We start from the raw sequence: 25,318 nt of genomic DNA, 5'->3' as shown, positions 1-25,318 counted from the left end.
AATGTTGTCTGGCGCCTAGAAAATGTTGCCTGCTGTACTGTATGTATACAGTATATTTTTCCCGCCTTGTGTTTACGCCCAGAAATGGTACATCTTGGCTTCCGTAGCTCCGCCCATCAACCTCGGAGCGAGCTGCTTTCCCAGCGTCCCCTGCGCTTGCGTGCGTCTCTCCCTCCCCCCCTTGCCTCCATTCCGCCTCCTACTCGAACCCCTTCACTCCCCCCCACCGCACACAGACGCTCCGATCTTGGCCGCTCACCCGCCTTCGGAGAGAAGCGGAAGCCCCTCCCCTCCCGGCGTGAGGTTTTGTTCATTCCTCCTCCGGCCGCGTGCGCGGTGACTTCCGACCAGTAACCCCTCCTCCCCCCTCCCCCCCTCACCCGCGTCCCCGGCCCGGTCTCCCTTTCCTTCTTCTCTGTTTCGGTTTCTGACTAACGGTCTCCCCTCGGATCCCGACGGGAGTACAGCAGAGCCGGCTCGGCGGAGCCAGGCCTGCGCCGGGGGGGAGGGGGTGAAAGCGATGTCAGGTGGAGACTCGGCAAAAAGCCAAGTTTGCTTAAAAAAAATTCTGGCTCCTAAATTTTTTGGCTGGCTCCTAGATTCTGAACAACTTTGTCGACCCCTGCAATATGCCCACCTGAAAAGAGTAAACCCACTGCCTCTTTTTAGCACTATAGCACTTTATAACACTAACATTACAGTGATCCCTCGATTTTCGCGATCTCGATTATCGCGAAACGCTATACCACGGTTTTTCAAAAAATATTAATTAAAAAATACTCCATGGTTTTTTTGCTATACCACGGTTTTTCCCACCCGATGATGTCATACGTCATCACCAAGAGTCACTTCTCTGTATCTTTCTCTTTCTTTCCTTTTTTCTATCATTTCTCTCTCTCTCCCTTCCTTCCACTCTTCTCTCTCTCTCTTTCTTCCTCTCTCTCACTGTCTTCCTTCCTTTCTCATCTTTCTTTCTCTCTCTCTTTCTCTATCTTGCTTCTTCCTCTCTCACACTCTCTTCCTCCCTCTCTCATCTCTTTCTTTCCTTCTCTCTCTTTCTCTATCTCTCCCCCTCTTGCTCTCGAGCGGCAAACGGCGGGCGGGCGGGCGGGTGAACAGGCGAGCGACAAACGGCGGCCGGGCGGGCGGGTGAACGGGCGAGCGAGCGGCCGGGCGGGTGAACAGGCGAGCGGCAAACGCCGGGCGGGCGGGTGAACAGGTGAGCGAGCGGCCGGGCGGGTGAACGGGCGAGCGGCGAGCGAGCAGCCGGGCGGGCGAGCGGCGAACGGCGGCCGGGCGGGTGCCGGGGGGGCGGGGGCAGCCAGCATTCAAAGCAATCTGTCGGCTTCCGCACTCTCGTCGCTCCCCGCCTCCACCATCTGCGCATGCGCGGCCATGGAAAAAAGGGTGCGCATGCGCAGATGGTGTTTTTACTTCCGCACCACTATACCGCGGAAAATCGATTATCGCGAGAGGTCTTGGAACGTAACCCTCGCGATAATCGAGGGATCACTGCATTACAAAACAATTTGGAAAAATTAGGAAGACAAATAAATGCAGGGCAAAATTACTTTTAAAATACAGAAACAGCCAGCCTTGAGGGTAAAGAAAATCTTATCAGTAATAACAGCACAAGCAAAGGAAGGGTCACACAGCACAAGCAAAGGAAGGGTCACACAGGAATAAAAAATAGCAACCTTACCATATAAAGGTGATATTAGTAAAAACATAAATATATGGGCTTTGTTGTTGTTTTTTCATAGCACTGAGGAGTAAAACATGTCTCAAGGTAAAGATATGTTTATACCTGCTTAAACAGCACTGCACCATTTAAAAAAAACCTTCAGTGAGTAGCAAATATCATTTTATTTTATGATTGTTTGCTATGCCGGGAATGAATATTCAACAATGTTGCTCTTTTGACATTTTGCATTGGAAATGAAATAAATACCAAATCTGCTATCCATGTTCAGTCTTAGAACTCATTTCATTCTTGAAATTGGAGTGGGAACAAAGTGCTTCTCTTTGTGATACATTCTTTGAATTGGACTACTTTATTTAACTTCTGATTCCCTTGGCAGTAGTCAATAATATCCTGCTTGCTCATGTCCTGTTTATGCTACAGCCACTGTGTGGGTCCTTTCCTGTGCCTATGATGTGGGTGGCCTTGGTCACTGTACCATAAATAAAATGGTTAAGTACTATAGCTTAAAGATAATTTTCACACAGTCCATCATAAAATACCATGAAAGTGATAAGTGAGCAGGTTGAATATTGCTGTCTGAAAAATACAGTATAATGCACTTGACTGGCAACATGCAAAGAACATCATGAGCCATTCAATGCCCACTTTTTTTTCTACTGCTCAATTAATAATAATAAGTCAAACAATAAAAATACAATGAACAACATTCTATCCACTGAGCAGTCATGGTCATGGATTAAAAAAGATATTTTTGACAATTGAAGTATCTTAAAATTTCTATGCAAAAAAAAACAATAGAAAGAAGTTTGGCTATAAAAAATGAGAACAAAACAAAATATGAGCAAAACTTCAAAAGCTTACTGGTTACTTTGCCACCACTCCTCTGTTGAATTTAAAGGCTTGTAAAATCTAATAACTTGTAAAGATATAATAACATTTCAACTAGTTTACAACTCTGTATTTTCTGCAACAGATGTGATCATGTTGATATGATATGGTTGCATGATGGGGTTGCTGAATTTGGAGAGCAGTGAGTTTATATAAAGTTTACAGAAAGAGGGAAAAGTTGATACCCGTCTATAATCCAGGGGCCAGAATGCAGGCTGAGAAAAAATTGTCTGTGACAAAACCCATCTCTCAAAAGATTGTACCAGCTTGTAATAAACCAGAGAAGAGACAAAAATCAATTCAGCAGTGCCCAAATGTTTAGTATTGCAAAATTAATCCAGATTCAATCCTGAAGGGTGAAAAACAGAGTAGGAATTGTTTGTTTCTCTATTACTTCTATTAAAAGGCTTGTCGTTTATTTATCAAAATGTTCCTGCAGCTTCAGAGGTCTATGCTGATAGGAATGCATATTCTTGTTGGATCAGGCCAAGGCCATCTTCACCCAGTTTTCACTGTCTCAATGGCAAAACCAATTGCTGAGAAGGAAGAGGCAGAGACAAATTCCTTTTCATTGTTGCTTCCCTGAAATTGTTATTTGGAGCCACTTTCTACGCAACATGAAGATTAACAATGAATTTTCAAGGCTAGTAGAATTCAACAGATCCATCTTTCATAAATTTGTACAATTTGTCCAAGGCACGAACATGTTCAAAAAGAAAAGATTATTCAATCCTGGGAAAAGAAGAAAACAGGAGGTAGAAACTCAAATAAACACCTTTATTTTTCTTGGTGTAAAATGGAGTAGAGATTATCATTAACAGCCTTTTAACATTCTGTTATTCTACTTTATAACAATGAACAACATTCCCTTAATCCTACTGTGCTTGGTTTTTTTAATCTCACCTCCTTTGAAGAGTTGGCAAATGGTATTCCAGGTTTATTTTCAATCCCCTTTCTAATGATACCTAGCGTGGAATTTGTCCTTTTCATAGCTGCCACATACTGAGTCAACATCTTCATCTTCCCTTTGACCCAAAGACCTTTTTTTCTGATTAGTCACAAAGTGTATGCTTGTGTGTATGTGTGTATGTATGTATTTACAGTATGTATCTATGTATGTATCTATGTATCTATGCATGTGAAGGAACTTTAAACCCATATATGCATCACTCTGTAATTATTTAAAGTTAATCATGTGTGCTATTTGGTTCACCATTCATCAAATTTGAGGAGAGATTCCTAGAACTCTTAACAGTTTGAGTCTTTACCAAAACCAGAGTTGTCATAAAATAGTATAAAAAATGCTTTATGCAAATCTAATAAAGGTTAAGTTTCCCTTTTCAACAAGCTTAATTTTTATATTCCAAGAAGATCTCCTCTTTTGCTAGACTTCTTGTATGACAAGGTTAGTGCATATAACACCTCTGCTGCATGAATTGCATTGGGTGCCAATTTGCTTCCAGATCCAATTTAAGGTGTTAGTTTTGACTTTTAAAACCCTACATGGCATGCAGTCTGATAATTTGCAAAACTGACTTTGCCCCATTGTATCAGCTGGCTAGTGCTTTAAAACCTATCTCCACATTTTGATCTTTAACTTTAATTATTTTATTCCTATTTTAATTGCTTTTAATATATTTTATACAGCTTATATGTTTATGTCTATTAATCAAGCTTTCAGAGTCACTCTATGAAGGAGATGGGCAGTTTTTAATATTTCTATAAACATATAAATTACTGAGTAAATTAAAGTCTTAAGTTGATTAAAAAACCCACTACGTGAATGGTCTGCTATGGTCTAATGTCAGGTAATATTTGTCAGTAAGAGAGGGAAGGAAAGCATAGAGCTCAGATATGAAAAAAGATGTGTCAAAATGACATTTTGGAAGTGTTCAGAGACATTTTATGTTAAAATACATATCTCTAGATAAAGAAATACATACAGTATAGAACAGTGGTGGCGAACCTATGCTACGGGTGCCACAGGTGGCACAGGGAGCCATATCTGCTGGCACATGAGCCATTGCCCTAGCTCAGCTCCAAGCATGTATGTGCTAGCCAGCTCACACAGAGACTCTGGGAGGGCGATTTTGGCTTCCAGGGAGCCTCCGGGGGAATAGGGGAAGGCATTTTACCCTCCCCCACCTCCAGTGAAGTCTTTGGAGCCTGGGGAGGGCGAAAATAGAGACTACTGGGCCCAACAGAAGTTGGGAAACAGGCCATTTCCAGCCTCCAGAGGGCCTCCGGGGGCTGGGGGTAGCTGTTTTTGCCCTTCCCAGGCATTGAATTATGGGTGTGGGCACTCGTGCATGCATGATAGCACATGTGCATGCTCTTTTGGCACCTGAAGAAAAAAAGGTTCGGCATCACTGGTATAGAAGTATAGCTACAGCAGTATAGCAGTGATGGCAAAACTTTTTCATGCCAAGTACCCTAAGCATGTGTGCTTGCACCACCGAAATGCAATGCAAGTGCATATGCCCTGCCCCCCCATACATGCACTCCCCCACCAATGTTGCACATATCCCCAACACATGCACCCCACCCCCATCACCTATTTTTGGCTTCTAGGTTGGTGCAGGCAGCTTTCCTGGTCCAAAATGAGGCTTGGAGGAGCTGCACATGACGCACCCTCATGCCCTATTTTGGCTTCCAGGTTGGTGCAGGAGGCCTGCCAGGCCCAAACAGGGTGCAGGGAGGCCACGTGTGGCACCCCCGTGCCCTGTTTTTGTTTCCAGGTTGGTGTAGATTATATTCAAGGCCCAAAGTGGGGCACGGGTGTGTGTGCACATGCGTGTGAATTCCCAAAATGCAATGCAAGTATCACTTGGGAATGCACCCCTCACGCATGCATGTCCCTGGCCTGCATCCCATCCACATACATGTGCTGCAGCGAACTGAAGACCAGCGGGCCAGCGGGATGCGTGTGCACATGCGTGGTAGGGCTGAGCTGGCGTGATGGCTGGGGTGCCCACAGAGAAGGCTCTGCGTGCCACCTGTGGCATGTGTGCCATAAGTTTGCCATCACGGACGTATATGTTTTTGACTGTGGCTTGACCCCATCAGTGCAATATACAGTATATTCAATGGCATTACTGTATTACATAAATATAAAACAGTAGTATCATTTGATTTTATTTCCCAATGGACAAACATCTGTTAAATCCTGGCCAAAATATTAATCACAACATATAAATTTACATATTATTATTATTATTATTTATTTATTTATATATTTATTTTATTTATTTATTAGATTTGTATGCCGCCCCCTCTCCGAGGACTCAGAGCGGCTCACATAATTAATTCTCTTTGCTGAAATGCTATTTCTTTTATTTTTAAAAAGTTAACCTTGTTGTTTTTAAGATCTGAAAATTTTTACTAGATTGCGTACGTTTGTTGATCCAAAAGCATTTTTCAGTGGTTAGTGAGTTAATAAATATTTTAGAATGATCGCAATTAGTTGGATGATTGATATATAGGTGGCTCTAACATAAGCTCTGCAAATAGCCTAAAAACAATTCCTATGCTACTAGCCAGACTTGTCATTGTGCCACTATATTTTCTGCCTGTTGCTATTTTACATTTCCTCTATGCTGCCTGCCTCAGAGCAGCACAGGGCCAGAACACAATGGGGAGGTATATTCAGGCTCAGCTGTCAAACATGGAAGGGGGGGGAGGGAAAGAGAACAATTTTATGAATTGCGCAGCAAGTGAGAGTGGATTTATTATCACACATGGAACTTGGGTATTGCTTTTAGGCTTTTTCATTTTTATTTATGATCAAACTGCCTCATTATTTTTCTGATGGTGAGGGGATGAGCCCTGAGACTGAGTTCTCCAGTTGCCATTGTTGACAGTGCAGCTGAGGCTCTGGTGTGATGCACTAAATGAGAAAGCTAATGAGACACTTTTGTGAGCTCTGGTTTTTCACAAACACACCCTTTCTCCTCCAGCTGAAACAGCTTCCTGCCAGGAACACAAATCCTGATCGGGCTCCTCTGCAAACAAAGCAGCTGTGGGGGAAGAGGAAATGCACTCAGTTTCCTCTAGGGCTCCTAAACAGAATGACAAAAAGGAAAGGACTAGGCTCAAATAAAGAAAGAGGAATGGGCAGCAGAAAACGATCATTCCTGCCTCTCTGAATATATATCATTTTTGTCTCTTCTTCTACTGTGAAGGTAACCCGTGAGCAACTGGGTGCTGTGTTAAATGTATTGTACAAATTGTTTGACAAAATACATAAATAAAATAAAATAAATATATCTTATCCTGAGATCACCGAAAATTGGGAAGGGGGGGATAGCTTCAGATTTGAGAATACCGTACAGCATAAGTGTTGAGCCATATTATTATTACTATTATTATTATTATTATTATTATTATTATTATTATTATTAATTGGATTTGTATGCCGCCCCTCTCCGCAGACTCGGGGCGGCTAACAACAGCAGTAAAACAGTACAACAAAATCCAATACTAAAAAAGCAATTAAAAACCCATTATATAAAGACCAATCGTACATGCAAACATACCATACATAAAATTGTGAAGGCCTAGCGGGAAAGTGTATCTTAGTTCCCCCATGCCTGGCGGCAGAGGTGGGTTTTAAGCAGCTTACGAAAGGCAAGGAGGGTGGGGGCAATTCTAATCTCTGGGGGGAGTTGGTTCCAGAGGGTCGGGGCCACCACAGAGAAGGCTCTTCCTCTGGGTCCCGCCAAGCAACATTGTTTGGTTGACGGGACCCGGAGAAGACCCACTCTGTGGGACCTAACTGGTCGCTGGGATTTGTGTGGCAGAAGGCGGTCCCTGAGATATTCTGGCCCAGTGCCATGAAGGGCTTTATAGGTCATAACCAACACTTTGAATTGTGACCGGAAACTGATCGGATGTTATATATCAGGTGGAGGGTTTTTTGGGAAAGGGTAATACAGTGATCCCTCGATTTGCGCGTTCTCGATTAGCGCGAAACGCTGCAATGCGGTTTTTCAAAAAATATTAATTAAAAAAATAAAATATTAAAAAATAAAAAATAAGTCCACGCTAGTTCTCTCTCTCTTTCTCTCCCTGTTGCCGGCGTGGTATATGAGAGAGAAAGAGAGAGGCAGAGGTCGGGCGCATTACCGGGAGGCGGAGGCGGCATGGGGACGCTGGGTGCCGGGGACTCCGAGGAGGGGGTGGACGTCTGTTCCCTGAATGGAGACTGCCGGCCGCTCAATCGGGCCGGCAGGGAACAGAATGGAGCCTTCCGCGGCGGGGCTGGTAAGGGGGGGAGCCGAGGGGGGAGCCGAGCCCAGCCCCGTGGCATTCGCTTTCCTCCCGCCCGCAGCCGACTGATCGTGGGCTCCTTCGCAACCTCGGAGAGCTTCCTGGTTTTCGTGAGCTTTCATGCCCTGGAAGCTCTCCGAGGTTGCGAAGGAGCCCACGATCAGTCTCGGCTGCGGGTGGGAGGGAGGCGAATCCCCCGTGGGCTCCGTTACATCTTCCGCTGCCAGCCAGGCCATGCTGGCGGCAGCGGAACAATCGCTGGCTGTCAACTTTTCTTTTTAAAACTGGGCAGGAGCTGACTTGCCTCCCCAGTGCTAAAAAGAAAAGTTGACAGCCAGCGCTGCGACTGACGGAATGCTGAGCCTCCCGTTTTCTCTCCCCCGCCCCTTCGCCTCCCTGTGTTCCTAGGAGAAGTGCTGGGGATTGAGGCAAGACAGACCTTCTGCTCCTCACCAGCACTTCTCCTAGGAACAAAGGGGGGCGAAGGGGCGAGGGGGGCGGAGAGAGAACGGGAAGCTCAGCATTCCATCAGCCGCAGCGCTGGCTGTCAACTTTTCTTTTTAAAACTGGGCAGGAGCTGACTTGCCTCCCCAGTGCTAAAAAGAAAAGTTGACAGCCAGCGCTGCGACTGATGGAATGCTGAGCCTCCCGTTCTCCCCCACCTCGCCCCTTCCGGTTTCGGCGTTCGGCAACGGAGTCCGGCACTGGGGCCATGCGGGGCCGCTCATCCAGGGGGGCGTGGACTGGCAAGCGGCAAGCGGCAAGTGATCTGGCGGGAAGACCAAGGGAAGGTTCCTTCAGCCGCCCAACACCTGATCCGCTCCGCAGCGCGGCAGCAGCGAGGAGCCGAAGATGGGGTTTCCCCTTTGCCTTTACCCCATCTTCGGCTCCTCGCTGCTTCCGCGCTGCGGAGCAGATCAGCTGTTGGGCGGCTGAAGGAATCTTCCCTTGGTCTTCCCCGCCGCCCACACGCAAACTCCACCATCTGCGCATGTGCGGCCATGAAAAAAATGGCACGCATGCGCAGATGGTGGTTTTTACTTCCGCATCCAGTATAACGCGGAAATCGGTTAGCGCGGGAGGTCTTGGAACGTAACCCCCGCGCTAACCGAGAGATCACTGTACTGTATACCATCAGTTTTCCATTGAAGATAGTGCAACAGATTTTGATTATAGGGAGAGACATATAAAGTTAATGACCCAGCACTTGCTTGTAAGATTGTTTTGTTAGATTTATATCTCACCTTTCATTCAGGAACTCAATGAGACAGATGCAGCATTTTCATGTCAGTCCCAGCAACCACTTAACTAACACTCCTTGCATTTCTGCATAGGATCTAAGAATTGATTGCAGCAATGTTTTCATCTGATTCCTTATTATTCTTTGAACAGCACAAAGGTGGAGACGGAGTTAAATCAACCACATTCTCCCTACAATGCCAGTTAAAGATGCAGTAAACCAAAGGAGGTAGTCTTTCTCAACTTTTTATATTCCGCGGAGCAAGGACTGGGCATTGGTGATCTACCTACTCACATATACAGTACCTTACCACTGAGTAATCCAGGAGAGAAACTGATCCCTAAGTGAGGAAGAGAAAGAAGGCATTTCATTATCCTTTTGTGCACAGCTGTACTTTATTTGTACAATTTTACCACTTAGCCTGAGGAACAATCCCTCCAACCAGATTTTCAAAGCCGAGATAGGAATTTACAAGCCTAAAGCCACATGTCCCCTCAGTCTTATTTCAGAAGTCTCTCCAAGCAAGCAACTCAGAGCTCTGATAAAAGCTATGTCTAATCCCTGGCAACCTGCTATGTAGGACATAGAAAGAGAGAAAGCAGGGGAACTGAAAAGACAAAAAAAATAGAATAGGACTGCCTATGTTTGGCTAACCTGCTACCTACCTAACCTACCTAACCAGTATTTTGGTTTTATCCATGACTGGCATACTGCTACCACATTAGATTCCACCTCCCACAGTCTATAGGGAAAGATGAAATGGTTTCCATGACTAAACTTTCTTTCTGCAAGGTTTAGGCTTGTTTCCATTAATTGTAATTTCTACAACACTGGAAGTTTTTAAAGAAGAGATTGTACGACCGTTTGTCTGAAATGGCATAGGGCACTGATGGCGAACCTTTTTGTTCTCGGGTGCCGAAAACGCACACGTGTGCTATCGTGTGTGTGCTTGTTGCCCACATCCATAATAATAATTATAATAATAATAATTTATTAGATTTGTATGCCACCCCTCTCCGAAGACTTGGGGCGGCTCACAACAACGATAAAAACAATATTATAATGGCACAAATCTAATATTAAAAAACTAAAAACCCTATCATAATTAAAAACCAAACAGCACATACATACCAAACATAAATTATTATAAGCCTGGGGGAAAGATGTCCCACAGAGTGGGCCTTCTCCGGGTCCCGTCAACTAAACAATGTCGGTTGGTGGGCCCCAGGGGAAGAGCCTTCTCTGTGGTGGCCCCGATTCTCTGGAACCAACTCCCCCCAGAGATTAGAACTGCCCCTACTCTCCCTGCCTTCCGTAAACTCCTTAAAACCCACCTTTGTCATCAGGCATGGGGGAACTGAAACACCTCCCCTGGGCACGTACAATTTATGCATGGTATGTTTGTGTGTGTGTTTGTTAGAAAAATGGGGTTCTTTTTAAATATTTTAAATTTATTTGGATTTGTTATGAATTGTTGTATCTTACTGTGAGCCGCCCCGAGTCTGCGGAGAGGGGCGGCATACAAATCTAAATAATAAATAAATAAATAATAAATAAATAAATCCCCCATGCCTGGTGGTATAGGTGGGTCTTAAGTAGCTTACGGATGACAAGCAGGGTGGGAGCAGTTCTAATCTCCGGGGGGAGTTGATTCCAGAGGGCCGGAGCCGCCACAGAGAAGGCTCTTCCCCTGGGGCCCGCCAGATAACATTGTTTAGTTGACGGGACCCGGAGAAGGCCAACTCTGTGAGACCTTATTGGCCGCTGGGATTCGTGCAGTAGCAGGCGATTCCGGAGGTACTCTGGTCCAATGCCCCCTCACATTGCTCCGTTTTCCGACTTCTGGTGGACCTAGTTGGCCTATTTTTCTCCCTCCCCAGGCTCCAGAGGCTTTCTTGGAGACTGGGGAGGGCATTTTTGCCCTCCCAGATGTCAAAAATGCCCCCCCCCCCCCCCGAGCCAAAAATTAGCTGGCCAGTGTGCACTGGAGCTGAGCTAAGGCAATGGCTCAGGTGCCAGCAGATATAGTTTTGCATGCCACCTGTGGCATGCGTGCCATAGGTTCGCCATAACTGGTATAGGGTTTCCTGCCTGAGTAGGGGGTTGGACTAGAAGACCTCCCAAGGTCCCTTCTGTAATTCTATTCTAGGTTCAAGAGCACAAAGTGCAAAGGCAACCATTCATAACACTTGATTCTTCACAAGCAGCAGAGCACAGGAGACTTTGTATTTAGCCACTTTCCCCCCCTACAACTTTTCTCCAGTTACTACTGCAGGATGGCTATGACAAAACGGCTGAGATGGTACTAATTATTATTTATCATTTGACAGTATCTCCTGTAAAATGAACAGCATTTCTGCCTTGTCTTCCTTCATTTGATGTCATCCAGACTTTTATTCCCAGAATTCCCTGCCATAAAGACTGAGCTATCTGGAAAGGATCAGGTTGAGAAAGAAGAAATAAACAGATTATAGATGGGAGAAATTTGAAGTCTGGACTGGTATTGATGCAGTTAATGTTTACTTAGTCCTGGAGAGAAAATGAATGCTGGCTTCTATCTGATATGTTCCTTTTCAGTCTTTGGCAGGGTATTAACTTTCATCTGCCTGGAGACTAAACTTTTATCAATTTTGTCTGGCCACTCCCCTTTGCTTGCCTGGGTTTGTCATTTTTTTCAATGAAAAGGTCCAAAGTAAGTACCTAAAAAAGAGAAATCACCACCTCGGAACTGGGCCCAGATCCTTACATAGGGAGGGAGTGACTATTCCTGACTAGGACTGAAATGGAATGTATCAGGAAGGAACCAATGTTCATTTTTCAGTAGTTTTATCAGGAGTAGTCATGTGTGGGACATACACAAGTTAGGTCCCCAGTGTGTGGGGAAAAGCACGGTGGAAGAAGTGGCAACTATTCTCTGGAGGACCCTCTGTCCAAAGAACACCTCAGCCGATGCATAACTATCGATCTTGTAGTGGTGAATGGTGTAGGAGTAGACCAGGTGGCAGCTCTACAAATGTCCAGGATTGAATTATGGGTGGGCCAGCCGGCTGAAATGACAGCACTCCTGGTAGAGTGTCTTGATCTGGCCCAGGATCGGGATAGCCTTATGGTGATAAACAGTGGCAATGATAGACTTCAGCCATCAGTCTGCGGTAGAAGGGGACATCTTCTGACCCATGGTTGAAGCTGAAGGAAACAAAAAGGCTTCCATCTGTCTGAAGTCTTTGGTTCATTAAATGTATTTGCAGAGAGACCGCCTAATGTCCAGGGTATGCCAATGTCTCTCCTGGAGGTGGGATGCTCTGGGACAGAAGTTAGGCAAAAATAACCTCCTGGGCCTGGTGGAACCAGGAGTTAAACCTTTGGTAGAAAAGACAGGTCCAGGCACAGTATGACCCTATCCAGATGAAAGGTACAGAAATCTTCCCAGACAGGGCAGCCAATTTCAAAATCCATCTGGCGGAGGTTATTGCCACCAGGAAGACAAACTTGAGGATCAGAAAATGGAGGCTGATTGACCGCAGGGGCTTGAAGGGAGAGTCCATGAGCATCTGTAAGACAATGGATAGGTCCCATGGTGGATATCAGTGAATGACGGAAGGATGGAGGTTAGCTTTCCCTAAAGGAAACTTTTCACTCTAGGATGGTGCCTAAGAAGAATGCCTCCCTCCCCTGACATACAGTAGACAGAGTTGCAACTTGCCTACGGAAAGTGTAGAATCCCTTCAAGTCCTCCTGCAAAAATTGTGAAATCGATTGGAAAGCTGCCTGCATAGGATCAATACCATCCCCCCCACACCACCGGGAGAAGGCAGCCCCCATAAATCGTTGTCATCAATAGCACCTGGAGGCTTGGATCAAGGGGATTACCTCTGTGGACAGATGATCTGCCTCAGGATCTCCCGCTGAAACATCAGGTGGCCAACTGCAATCATTACGGGTTTCAGTGCAGTATTGCCCCCTGGCTGAGCAAGATCCTCCAAGACTTGGCTGTCAAGAGGTCCACCAGGTTTGTGAACCAGGAGCTTCAAAACCAATGTGCAGTGATGAGGATGACTTCTACCTGCTCCACCAGTACCTTCTGGATCACCCTGTGGATGAGAGGAAGGAGAGGGAAGGCGTAGAGGAGCCCTTGTGACCAGCTGCTGTGAAGGGCATTGACCTATTCTGCCCCTGGAGCTGGAAATCTGTAGAAAAACCTGAGACTTGTGCATTGGCTGGCTGGGCAAAGAGGTCCACCAGCGGAGTGCCGAATTTGTTGCACACAGCCTGAATTACGTCCGAATGCAAGCATCATTTGGACCAGTTGATGGCTGGAAGGAAATGTAAAGCACTTCCGTCCGTCTGAAGTCTTTGGTTCATTTTATGTAACTGTGGAGAGGCTGCCTAACATCCAAGGTATGCCAATGTCTCTCCTGGAAGTGGGATGCCCCAGGACAGAATCAATCAGTCCGCCTGCAGGTTGGCCATCCCGGAAGTGCAAGCTAATGGGAGGAAAAGCTCTTCATTGTATGGGGGAATGGAAGGAACTGACTCCTCAGGACCTTCAGTAGGCCATCCCAGGTGCCTTTCCCTGAAAGACTGGGGCAATAGCTTAGGAAGAGGAGAGTCAAGCACTTCTTCAGGAATGGCTCCTTCAAAAGGGGTACAGAAACGTCTGCCGTCTTGGATGCTTTGGCAAACTGGTGCTCCAGAGCCCTATGGCGCTGTTCTGTGTTTTTCTCTGATGTGGAGGAAGAAGCAGTAGTCTTGGCCCTGCAGGAGTCCCCTTTTGGGGTGGTTCAGGACCTGGCCCCTCATAGCTCACCAATGTCCTGTTAGTCCACCATAGCAGCTAGATGCAAGAAGTACCAGATGATTGCAGACCCAATTGAGCAGTAGGCTGTCAATGAGCAGAGTGAAGGGTGTCCTCACGGTACCGATGTTAGGGAACCCCCCCCCCTTCAGCGAGAAGATATTGGCCTCAGCAAATAGGTCTAAAAAAAATGGCAGCCACTAGTGAGAAGATAGTGGCTGCTGAAAGACAACAGTAGCAGCCTGGAGAGAACACAACCCCCCCCCCCCCCCGAGTAGGATATCCTAGGTCTTGAAGAGGTGGGAAACTCGCTTTAATAGCTGATGTCCCAGGCCTCCGGAGCTAATGGTGGTCCTACTATGTTGTCCCAAAATGGTGGCCGCACCACATGGCAACAAAATGTCTGCTGCACCACGTGGCAATGAAATGGAAGCTGCACAAAGGGGCAACAAAATGGTGGCCAGCAAGATGAAATGTCCATTTAAAGCTGCCATTTCCTAGCCTGCATAGCCCAGAAGCTGCCCAATGAGCATTCAGCTCTGTACCTACATTCCTGGCCTCAAGGGAGGTTCCACTAGCAGCGGCAGTCTTGCCAGCTAAGCAGGAGGATCTGCGGCTCAAAGTAAGGTGTGAAGCTTTGAAAGTTGTCAGAGGATCCCAAACAAGAGAGAGACCCTGGAATGGATGACTGATCACATTCTGCACTATGGCGGTCGTCCCAGTGGACCAGGAGGGACCTGCACGCTTACCCACAGTCCTGGAGCAAGGAAGAGGCAATTGCCTGCAGCATCAGAGTTCCCAGACGATATAAACCCCGAAATACAAGTCTGAGGGGGAAAAAATCCCTATTGAATTCGCTGCTCACTGCTAACGAGCTGGCTGGCTCACCACTCACCGACCCTAGCGATTTGCAGAAGGCAATGCTGCCCGAACAATAAAGTCTCTCCTTGAAAGGAAATAGTCACAGGAAGGTAGAAATTTCAATCTTCTTGGAGCTGATGGAAATACATCTCCTTGGCTGACTGAGTTGTAAAAAACTGACAAATCCAGGCGAGCAAAGGGGAGTGGCCAGCCAAAATTGACTACTCCTGCCAAGAGTACTGAAAACAACAAAGATTTATTTCAAAGATTATATTAAACTTCTGTAAGCACCAAGAGTTTCATCATGTTTCTTTAAAGATATGTATCTTTGTCTCTGGTTTTAAGTAAGAAAATGTGACTCTGAACTATATTGACTCGTTTGGATTGAACTTATTTCAAACAAATTTGGTTCTTATTGAGTGTTTTATATAAGTCTTAGAGAATTTGCCTTAAAAAAAACATTTTACTGGTGGGTGTTTCCACTAAAATTTAGAAATTTGCATTACATACCCTAATAAAGCCAGTTTGGTATAGTGGTTAAGGTAGTAGGCTAAAAACTGGGGTGAGTTTTAGTCCCACCTCTGGTATGAGGCCAGCTGAGTGACTTTAGGTGGATCATATTCTCTCAATCCTAGGAAGGAAACAACGGCAAGCACTTCTGAAAAGTGCAGGGGCTAGTCCAGACAGTTGCCAGACTTTCTCAAAGGAAAAAACTAGAACTACATGCTTTAATTTCCATAGTTCATGTATATGGAAGTCTGTTATTGTCATGATTTATTTAGTCAACCTGCCCTCTGTTGATTAATGAAGAAGTTCATGCAGTTTCCTGGAAACATTTTTGGAAGTGGCTGACTAGCACCTTCTCCTTGGAACTGGCCAACACTTTTTCCAGATATGTCCTGAACCATCTCCGTACTCCTCACAAATTTTAAAGTACATGTCTTTTGCAAAGGTATATGCTTTCGTGAATGAATTTAAATAAATGAGGGGTGCTTGATGCTTTCTGAGCTTGTTTTCTTGCAGATGTTTTATTATCCAAACTAGAGAACATCACCAGTGCTTAAATAAATGTCACATAAATTGTTTTTATATCATAAAATGACATTAGAATTTCCATATATTTCATTATTTGTTCCTGATTTATTGAAAAGATGTTGATGTCTAGAAAGAGTACAGAGAAGAACAACAAAGATGACTGGGAACTCGAGGCTAAAACATATGACCAACAGTGGAGGAATTGGGTATGATTAATTTAATGAAAAGAACATGACAGCAGTATTTCAATATCTAAGGGATTGCCAGAAACAAGAAGGAGTCAACCTATTCTCCAAAGCAGCGGTCCCCAAACTACGGCCCGCGGGCCACATGCGGCCCGCTGAGGCCATTTATCTGGCCCGCGGGTCTTTTCCAAGGCTGCACTGGAAAAGCAGTGAGAACGTCCCCCTCAATCTCATCTCAGCCGAGGTAAAGTAAGGCTTGCCGAAAGCCGAGCTGGGCACAACACACACACATATCCACGCATACACCCGCCTCCTCCTCCTCTTTGAGTTGCTAACTCCTGTTTTCTGAATGGGGATTGAATGGGAGTCTGGGGTCGGAGGGTGGAGGCTTGTCGGTTGAGTCCTCCGCGGGGAGAGAAGAGGGAGGGTGAAAGAGGGAAAAGAGAGAGAGAGAAGTGGAGAAAAAGAAAGAAAAGGGAAAGAGAAGGGAAAAAGAGCGAGGGAAAGAGAAGTGGAGAGGAAGGAGGGAGGGAAGGGAGGGAGGGAAAGAAGGAAGGGGGAGAAAGAGAAGGAGAGAGAAAGGGAGGGAGGAAGAGAGATAGCAAGAAAGAGACAGAGAGAGGAACAGACAGAAAGAAAGCAAGAGAGAGAGAGAGAGAAAGAGAGTGAGTGAGAGAGAGAGAAAGAAAGAAATAAGGTATGTACAGTGTGCATAGGAATCTGTTCATAGGGTTTTTTTATACTCCGGCCCTCCATCAGTCCAAGGGACAGTGAACTGGCCCCCTGTGTAAAAAGTTTGGGGACCTCTGCTCCAAAGCATTGGAAGGCAGGACAAAAAGCAATGGATGGAATCTAATCAAGGAGACAACCAACCTAGAACTAAGGAGATATTACCTGACAGAATAATTAATAAAACTTGCTTCTAGAGGTTGTGAATACTCCAACACTGGAGGTTAGAAACATAGAAACATAGAAGACTGACGGCAGAAAAAGACCTCATGGTCCATCTAGTCTGCCCTTATACTATTTCCTGTATTTTATCATACAATGGATATATGTTTATCCCAGGCATGTTTAAATTCAGTTACTGTGGATTTACCAAGGTTTTTAACAAAAGCTGGACAACCACTTGTCTGAAATGGTTTGGGTTTTCTGCCAGGGGTTTGGACTAGAAGACCTCCCAAGGTCCCTTCCAACTCAGTCATTTTGTTAATGTAATCTGACATGTGGAGTTTAGCCTAACGTCCCATAATGCAGTGTTTTTCAACCAGTGTGCCGCGGCACACTAATGTGCCGCGAGACATGGTCAGGTGTGCCGCGAAGCTTAGAGAGAAAGAAAGAGAGAGAAAGAAAGCAAGCAAGAGAGAGAAAGAGCGAGAGAGAGAGAAAGAGAGAAAGAGAAAAAGCAAGAGAGAGAGAGAGGGAGGGAAGGAGAGAGAGAAAGACATAGAGGGAGGTAGGGAGGGAGAAAGAGCAAAAAAGAGAGGAAGGAAGGAAGAGAAAGAAAGAAGGATGGAGAGAGAGAGGAAGAAAGAGGGAGGGAGAGAAAGAGGGAGGGAGAAAGAAATAGAGCAAAGGGGAGGAAGAGAGAATTTTTTTGTCCAAACTTTTTTAGCCCCCCCCCCCCGCTCAATGTGCCCCAGGGTTTCGTAAATGTAAAAAATGTGCCGCGGCTCAAAAAAGGTTGAAAATCACTGCCATAATGTATGGGGTGTGCTTAATTAGTCATCTGGGTATGTTATTAATATGTTAAGGGGAACTTTTTAATTGTGGACCTTTGAGGGGGAAATTGACTATCCCCTAAACAAAATGCAGCATTACCTTTCCTTCTTCTAGTTTGGACCTCCTAACAAAATTCTTCAGCACAATTGGAAATCCAAAATCTGCCAGCTAAAGTAACACTTACTATAACTGAAGTATTTGTGGTCAGCCTCTTTAGCTTTTGGTATTTTAAGTGAAATATATTTTGGTAATTGACGAAGTAGGCTTAGCTAACTGCCAATTTCAACAATGCCTTTATCAAGTAAAAGCACAAACAAGTTAAGATGGACTTGCTCTTGATTGTAGCTAATTCATGGCACTCTTGCAAAAGAAACCCCACCCCACCCTTACTATTTTGCTTAATAAATTAATAGGCCACACCCTCAAGAGAAAGCTGCTGCTTTAAAACAAAAATACGGACCCACAAGATATATTCTGAGCTTGCACGAGGGGCCCTTTCCTTTTAAAGAAGGCCACAAAAAAGGCCTGCAACAACAACCACAGTTAACACTGCTGCTCCAAGTTCTGTACTGAGATATTCCCACCATTTTCAGTGTTCCTGAGGTCAACACTCGAAAAGAGGCCGAAGCGTTTTGTGTTGTTGTTTACATTGTCAAGTGTCTGAAAACACTGCAACAATAAAAAGGTCAGCTGTGACGTGAGGTTGTACGAGACCCACAATACGAGTCTTGAAATAATTTCAGGCATTGTCTCTTAAAGGGAGGAAGACTGTGTGACTGATGTGTCCGACGTAACACAAACTTGCTGTATAGTTTATTCTAAGCACGGGACTCCCTCTCTCCTGCTATTTCTATGGGCAGTTTCTATTTCACCGCCTTTTTCTTTTTTCCGCCCCTCGCTCGCAATTTTCTTGCTCGAGCCCGCTCTTCTTTACCGAGGCTCTTATACTGAAGGGAGCGGCATTTGGCGAGCACGCCCGTCCCGTTACGGTAGCTCTCGCCTCCCTCCTTGCCTCCCGCCGCCGAGAAAGAGCGGCGTCTTTTTTTCCACGAGTCGCCAGCCAAGCCGGCGGCTGCTGGGGGTGGGGGAGACCTTGCTTGCTTCTGCCGCCGCCACTCGCCCTCTAGCGGGGGAAGGCGGCGCTGCCGGCGGCTGGGCGTGACTTGGCAAGCTTTGCTCTCCGCTGCCTGCTCGCCTGCCTGCCGGGGGGACCGCGAGTCAGTGCGGGGACTCGAGAGCGGCGAGAAGCTTACTCGGCTGCGAAGACGGCGCGGCGCGCTTGGGCTGAGAGAAAGGCTTGGAGCGGGCGCAACAGGAAGCGCGGGCTGAGCGGAGTTGCCCGGGGTCGCCGGCGGGACTTGCTCGGAGTAAAAACGGAGCGGCTCTTGCAGCCCCCCACCCGTCTGCGAGAAGGCGGGCGCCGTCCTGAAGGGGCCACGGAGGCGGCTGGGGCGCCTGTTCTAGCCTCTCCCCCCGAGCTGGGAGGGCCGGAGAGAGAGCTCTTTCTCCGCGGGAAGGAAATATGGGGAAAGTTGAAACTTGCCTCCTGACTTTGGCTGGACTTTTTCTGGCGACGGGAGCGGAGACGGTCACAGGTAAGGTAGCCACAGCCTCCCCCGCATCCCCCCCACTCTTCCCGGACGAGCCAAAAAACCCCCAAACCCTTCAGCAAGGTGTGTGGACGGGGAAGCCTCTCACGGGTGGGCTGCCGTCGGGTATTGGAAATTGCCTTTCCCCCGCCGTCGGGGTGTGACCTCTGGGGCGACTGCCAGCATGGAAAATATATATATAGCCGGGGGAGGTGTGTGTGTGCGTGTGTGTGTGGAAAGGGGAACGACGCCTGGAAAGCGAGCGGGGAAGTTCCAGGCGCGGCGGGAAGGGAACCCGTTAAGTCTGGTGCAAAAGTGCAAAAGGGAGAGAGGGAGGGCGAGAGACTTGGATCGCGTCTGGCGCGTTGGAGCCAGCCTGGAGGCGTAGAGAGGGGGAAGAAAACCCTCAGCCGGGAGATTGGGGAGGCCAGCTTTAAAGGGCGGTTTAAAGCCAGGGCTTTAAAAAAAAAAAAAACTTTCGGCCGGTGGCCAGCGGCTTGAGGGCGGGGTGGGGGTGGGCGGAGAAGGCTGACCAATTCCGAATTCCTTTTCTTTGCGGGACGCTCCTTCCCGGGCAGGGTTTGGCGAGGGGATGGATGTTTATTTACCCTCCCGGCTGGGTGGCGAGCGACGGACAGGCAATGGAGCGGAAAAGGCTCCGTGGCTCGGAAGAGCATCGAGGCGCCCGGGGTGGACCTGGTCCAGCTTGCACAGACGCCGGACTGTGTGTTGGAGCCCTTTGACAGCAATGGATAATAAATAAGCAATGGAGAAGCGCCCCACTGTGCCTACCCTCCTTGTCCTACTGTCCTATTTGTCGTTGCTTTTAACTTAGGTTTATGCAAACTACTACTAGTACATGTTTCACAAATGAAATAACAGGGCTGGGGATGCAGAAAGGGATGCATCTCCGGGAGTTGGACCGAAAGCAAACGTGTCCTTTCTAGAAGTTGATAAGGACCATTTGGGAAGGCAAATTTGGCTCCTCTTAGAAGTTGGCGTTTGTGACAACTTGTGGATAGCAAAAGTGGGGGCTGCATATGTCCTTTGCTTCTTCCCTTCCCCTCCATCAGGATTTAGCATCCACCGATTGATGGCGGCAATCTTGGATCAAGGCATAACTTTTCTTGGCAATAAAATCCACCTGGCAGCTTTTTATTTTAGCAACAACCACTCTCCCTCTGACTTTCTTCTCTGTCCTGGATCTCCTCTGCCACTGTGTGTACCAAAGCAGCAAGCTTAAATGACAGTGTGTATATGTTTGTGGTGCACAATCTCCTAATTTTGGCCTGTTACCCGGTTGCGAAATAAGACAGAGCTGGAAGGAATTGAGTAACCTCAGACTGTTTTGCTTTCCACACAAAGCTTGAACTGTAAAAACCTATGGCAGAAATTGAAGACATCTGGGTTCCATGTTGTGTGTGTGTCCTTTGATCCGGAGCGGAAGTGGGACTAGGACTTTGCTTTGCCTTAGTTGCAGAGAGTTTGCTGCTTTGTGCACTGACTTGGTCTTCGTGTAACTAAATGTTGGGTTTTAAAATGTACACTTATTTCTATTGAGTTTAATGAAATATTCTAAATGCAAGACTGTGGTTTCTCAAAATTCTTTTCTCCCTCTGGGTTTAAGTCAGGAGGTTCATAGGTGCAAAAAGTCTTGCCTCTGTAAGAAAAATAGAATGGAGGAAAATCTCCCCCGGTTCCTTCTGTGGTTTGAGTGATCTTATGCATGGCTGTGAATTATGTTCAGTGTTTCTATTACTGGAAGTCTTCAAATCCGTGCTTTAATTAGCTCTTGCGTTATTCAGATATAGCTATACCTCACTGCCTAGCTATATAATTTTCTTGACGGTCTGTCAAAACTGTTGAGAAAAATGATTATTTCTGTTGGATGTTCAGAGCTATGTGCAAGTGCCAACCAATAATACTGCTGTCCTTACTTTAATAACATTGTTTTAGTACATCTCTTTAGTGTTTGATATGGTATACAGTAAACTGATTTTCATACAAGTGAGAATACAGATATTTTTACAAGTTCATGACTTTTGAACCATTTACATATGTGGAAGTGCACAGTTCTATACTAATTTGGTGGTTCCTACAACTATCTGGGTCAATCTACCTACAACATAGAAGATACAGGATTTATCACTATTGACTGTTCTAACTTACTGGAAAATGAAAGGATAATAAAATAATACTTAGTATAAATGCATGAATTAAATCTTTTGTGGTAATACTTGACCATCAAAAGAATTAAGTAGAATGTTGAATTTTAGGGAGAACTCCTACACAAGACATGTAGGTAGTTATATCCATCTAAAAGAATAATGCATTTTGATATTCAAATAATAAAAAATTAAAACTAGAAAAGGGATTATAAAAATGTGTAATGTTCTTTTTAATACTGTGTATTGAATTTTAATGAGAATCCTCATTATTATATCCATTGGTTTATATAGTACAACTTTTTAAGAGAAATTGTGATCAGGGAAAAAAGGGATATGGTAAAAGACTGCTTTAAAGTTTCTGTTTCTAAACTTTCAAGAAATTATTGAAAAACAGATCAACAATAAAAGCATTGAGTTTTTAATGTGAAATTATTCATTGACAAATTTTGTATTCAAGCCCCTGATATTTAAGATACTAATGAGAATGGATTGCAGGGACCAATATTTTGTAAAAGCGAATGCTTTCATATTATTGAAACACATTTTACATTTTCATCGGAAAAAGGAATTTTGTTTCTTTAAGACTTTAGATGCCTATGGAATTTCAATATAGTTAATTGGCTAAACGTCCAAATAAGTTAATATAACTTTATGCAAACTTATATTAATGATTGAAAAATGGCTATTGAGTAATTTCTGAAAATCTGATATTTCTAGCATGCAGTTTTGTAGTCTGTCCGATAGATTAGCTATTCCCCAAAGAAGACATACTTTGAAGAACTTTAGAGTCTTGTGATGATCTCTCATAATCATGAAATATCAAGAAAGATGCGATGGAATTTAAAAATGAGATATGTTTATAAAATACTTGCTTTATAAAATCTACATACCAAGCAGTATTTAGAAACTTGGTGTTTCTTGTTATAAAATATGCTTCTACTAGAATTAGAAAAGCCTGTTATTTGACTGCACAATTGCTTTAGAAGTGGTGAACAACTAATGCTTCAGTCCTGAAGCCATTTATTCAAAAGACTTAGGATAGGATGCTCACATTCTAATTGTGCTGTCAGAATGAAATTTTGCTCTGTTTGCTGCCACAGAATCAGAACTGGATATTTTATATTTTTGTTTAGTGATATATTCATGGGCTTCTACTAATAGGTTTGAAATAGTGTGAAAGGTAAAAAAAAGTAATAAGGAAACAGTTTAAGGCCTTAATTAATGACCTTAATGGCATTAATTTCGTACAAAGTGTATTCATTTCTTTCTGTTATATTTTTTTTAAATTGAAAAGTAGAGTAAAATCGACTACATTACAAAGCAATATCTGTAAAGAAGTAGTCATGATTGAAAAAGGAAATAAGCATTTCAAAGTTATATTAATCGTGTTAATAGTTTAAGTAAATACATTAAAATTAAGAACAATATTGTAAAATTGTTGAATGAATATTTGCAACAGTCAAGCTATAGTTATTAAAATATTTTATTGATGTTATCCACTATGCTGAATTTGAAAATTAAGGGAGACTAGGATAGATCTATTTCGGCCTTATTTTGGCCTCATCAGCTAGCCATACCCACAGGGACTTGAAACCTGCAACCTTTGCCTTGTAAAGCAGAGAATTATCCTTTAGGCTACAGTATCCAATCCCTTCAGCTATGCACCAGGGAAGGGTTACATATTTTTGTGTCGAATCACCCTGGTGTATGAAGGAACATCACAGCTCCTTATTTGCCTCTCAGCCCAACCCAGGGCCGTTTCCAAGGCAGTTAATTTTATTGATAGCCAACAAATATATTGTATGTTAAATGGAGTGCATTGATGTGTATAAAAATTCTGACCCTGCATTCCTACATTTGGGTTAAATATAATTTAACTTGATTGTCAAATTCAGAAGTTTTATTGGATCAAAAATGGCAGAATTATGACACATTGACAGCTGTTAAAAAAGCTGCATAAGAACTAGATTTTGGACACATCTGTAACATGGGAGATAACCAAAATAATGCCATCTGTACCACCAGCTTATGGAATATTAGCTTTATTTTGACTGAAATATGTATCTGTATGTTAGATATTTTTATTAAATAGTCCTGGCCTGTGTGACTGAGCGCACATACAAATGTATTTGGATTGAAGCATATAGACTCTTATTTAAATTCAGAGAACCGATCCTAGGCAGTATAAGAGATTTGGATTAATATATTGAGAACATGGCCTAAGTGATATACCCTACCCTCAGCTTAAACAGAATTGAGAACATTATTGCCTGTATCTATCTGTTATGTACATTGCATCTGTTCATAGTAATTTATTTTTCTACGTTTGGCTAGTAATATAACTGTTATAATGGATTGGTCAAGTCACCACACAGGGAACCATGTTGTAGACCAATGATTATCCTATAACTATAAAGTACTATAATATTTACAGGATCGATAGAACCTGGAAGACCCTAGTACTAGTTCACTCATTCCATTCTCTCTCAATCCGACCTACCTTAGAGTATTCTTGTTATGGGACAGCATGAATAGAGATCATCATAAAAACTGTCTTAAGGTCCTAGAGGAAAGTTGGATTACATGTGTTATGGTACATATTTAGAATAATATGATATTTTATCCATGGCATGAGATTTGCCATGGTCCACATAGGTTTGCAACATACTTCCATCAGTTTCTTTGTGATTGCTTCTAAGTGATATGATCCAGGTCCAAAGTCTTGTTGGCATTATGTTATTGCAAAATCATAAAAATGGCAAATGGTTTTCCTTTATTTTTATGCAGCCATACAAACTTTCTGTTTTCACTTTGCCTTAGATGTAGAATTCCAGTTATATGAGTTTCAACCAACTTTTTCTTTTCCTAAAACTTTTCTTCTTGCCTATGACTGTTGTTAGGTATGGTGCTAATGTGGAAGCTATATCAGACTTTTCTTGTGTTACTTATTAAAAAATTAAAGTTTTCTGTTCAGTCACTGATTAAAATGGCACTGTTATTACGATAATATAGAAGAGAGAAAAATATACCCTACAGCCTATTACAAGGAGATAACTACACTGAAGAATATCTATAATGCATCTTTGTTCTCACAGTTTAGCTGTCAGATTGTGTGTAAGAAAAATTACAGCAAAATATTTATTATTTTAAAAACTGTAACTGTTGATGTCACTTTTTTAGAATGACAACTGAAAAGTCTGAGTTTACTTCGTAGTTATAGAACTTGTACCTTCTAGAATCATGTATGATTGAGAATACTGTATATGTAATAATTGAGAATATAGAGAATACGAAATATCTCATGTATTCTTTGTCTGGGAAAAATGTTCCAGCCACTTGCAATGTGTGCACAGATGACTTTCCCATTGGGAACTGAACTGAGATAAATTAACAAACTTGCCAAAATAACTGACCTTCAAGCAAATCAGATGCTGCAGTTCCTTGAAAGAAACTACTGCATTCTTGATCAGTATTCGGCATGTTTTGATTTGGCCATATATCTGCATAAATTAATCTATTTTATCATTCTTGTTAGTTATGTTACTTCCATTAAAAGGCTATATTAAAAAAAATTAGCTTGAGAATGTTAACAAAGTACTTAAAATTTATGCAAAATTAAATTGGACTTAATGTTCAGCAACTTTGATTGGAATGGCAATTTCTGCAATCACTGGAGTCATGCTCACTGGGAATTTTGGAAGATGCAGACCCAACACATCTGGAGATTGTCACATTATGGAAAGTTGAACTGGAGTTTCTTAAAAGAAAGTTCCCTGTGCCAAAGTATTTTAGGTAGCAAAGGTAAGAAGAACCCACTATGCCTCGGGCCGAATGAAAAGAGCAAAGCATAAAATAAGACTAA

General features: G+C 44.0%; 1 protein-coding gene and 1 long non-coding RNA gene across 19 annotated transcripts in view; one reads left to right on the top strand and one right to left on the bottom strand.

Moving 5' to 3' along the window:
* Nucleotides 1–1,847: 1,847 nt before the first annotated feature.
* LOC139164887 (uncharacterized) lies at nt 1,848–18,085 on the bottom strand. The gene is made up of 3 exons (XR_011558707.1): nt 17,799–18,085; nt 9,106–9,441; nt 1,848–3,325 (listed from the first exon to the last, which is right to left on the bottom strand). It is a non-coding gene; the product is annotated as an uncharacterized lncRNA (long non-coding RNA).
* Nucleotides 18,086–18,651: 566 nt separating this feature from the next.
* Nucleotides 18,652–25,318, top strand: part of PTPRM (protein tyrosine phosphatase receptor type M) — a 546,727-nt gene continuing 540,060 nt past the window's right edge. For 16 of the 18 annotated variants that reach the window (XM_070747564.1, XM_070747563.1, XM_070747562.1 and 13 more), the window contains exon 1: nt 18,899–19,294. In XM_070747564.1, the coding sequence (XP_070603665.1) occupies nt 19,222–19,294 (73 nt within the window). In that variant the 5' untranslated portion in view covers nt 18,899–19,221. Of the gene's footprint in view, nt 19,295–25,318 lie in introns of all 18 variants that reach the window. The other 2 variants (XM_070747559.1, XM_070747555.1) reach the window with 2 other exon arrangements.

The sequence above is a fragment of the Erythrolamprus reginae genome, chromosome 3 (genome assembly GCF_031021105.1).
Source record: "Erythrolamprus reginae isolate rEryReg1 chromosome 3, rEryReg1.hap1, whole genome shotgun sequence".
Taxonomy (NCBI): Eukaryota; Metazoa; Chordata; class Lepidosauria; order Squamata; family Dipsadidae; genus Erythrolamprus; species Erythrolamprus reginae.
This window is presented reverse-complemented; position numbering and strand designations above follow the sequence as displayed.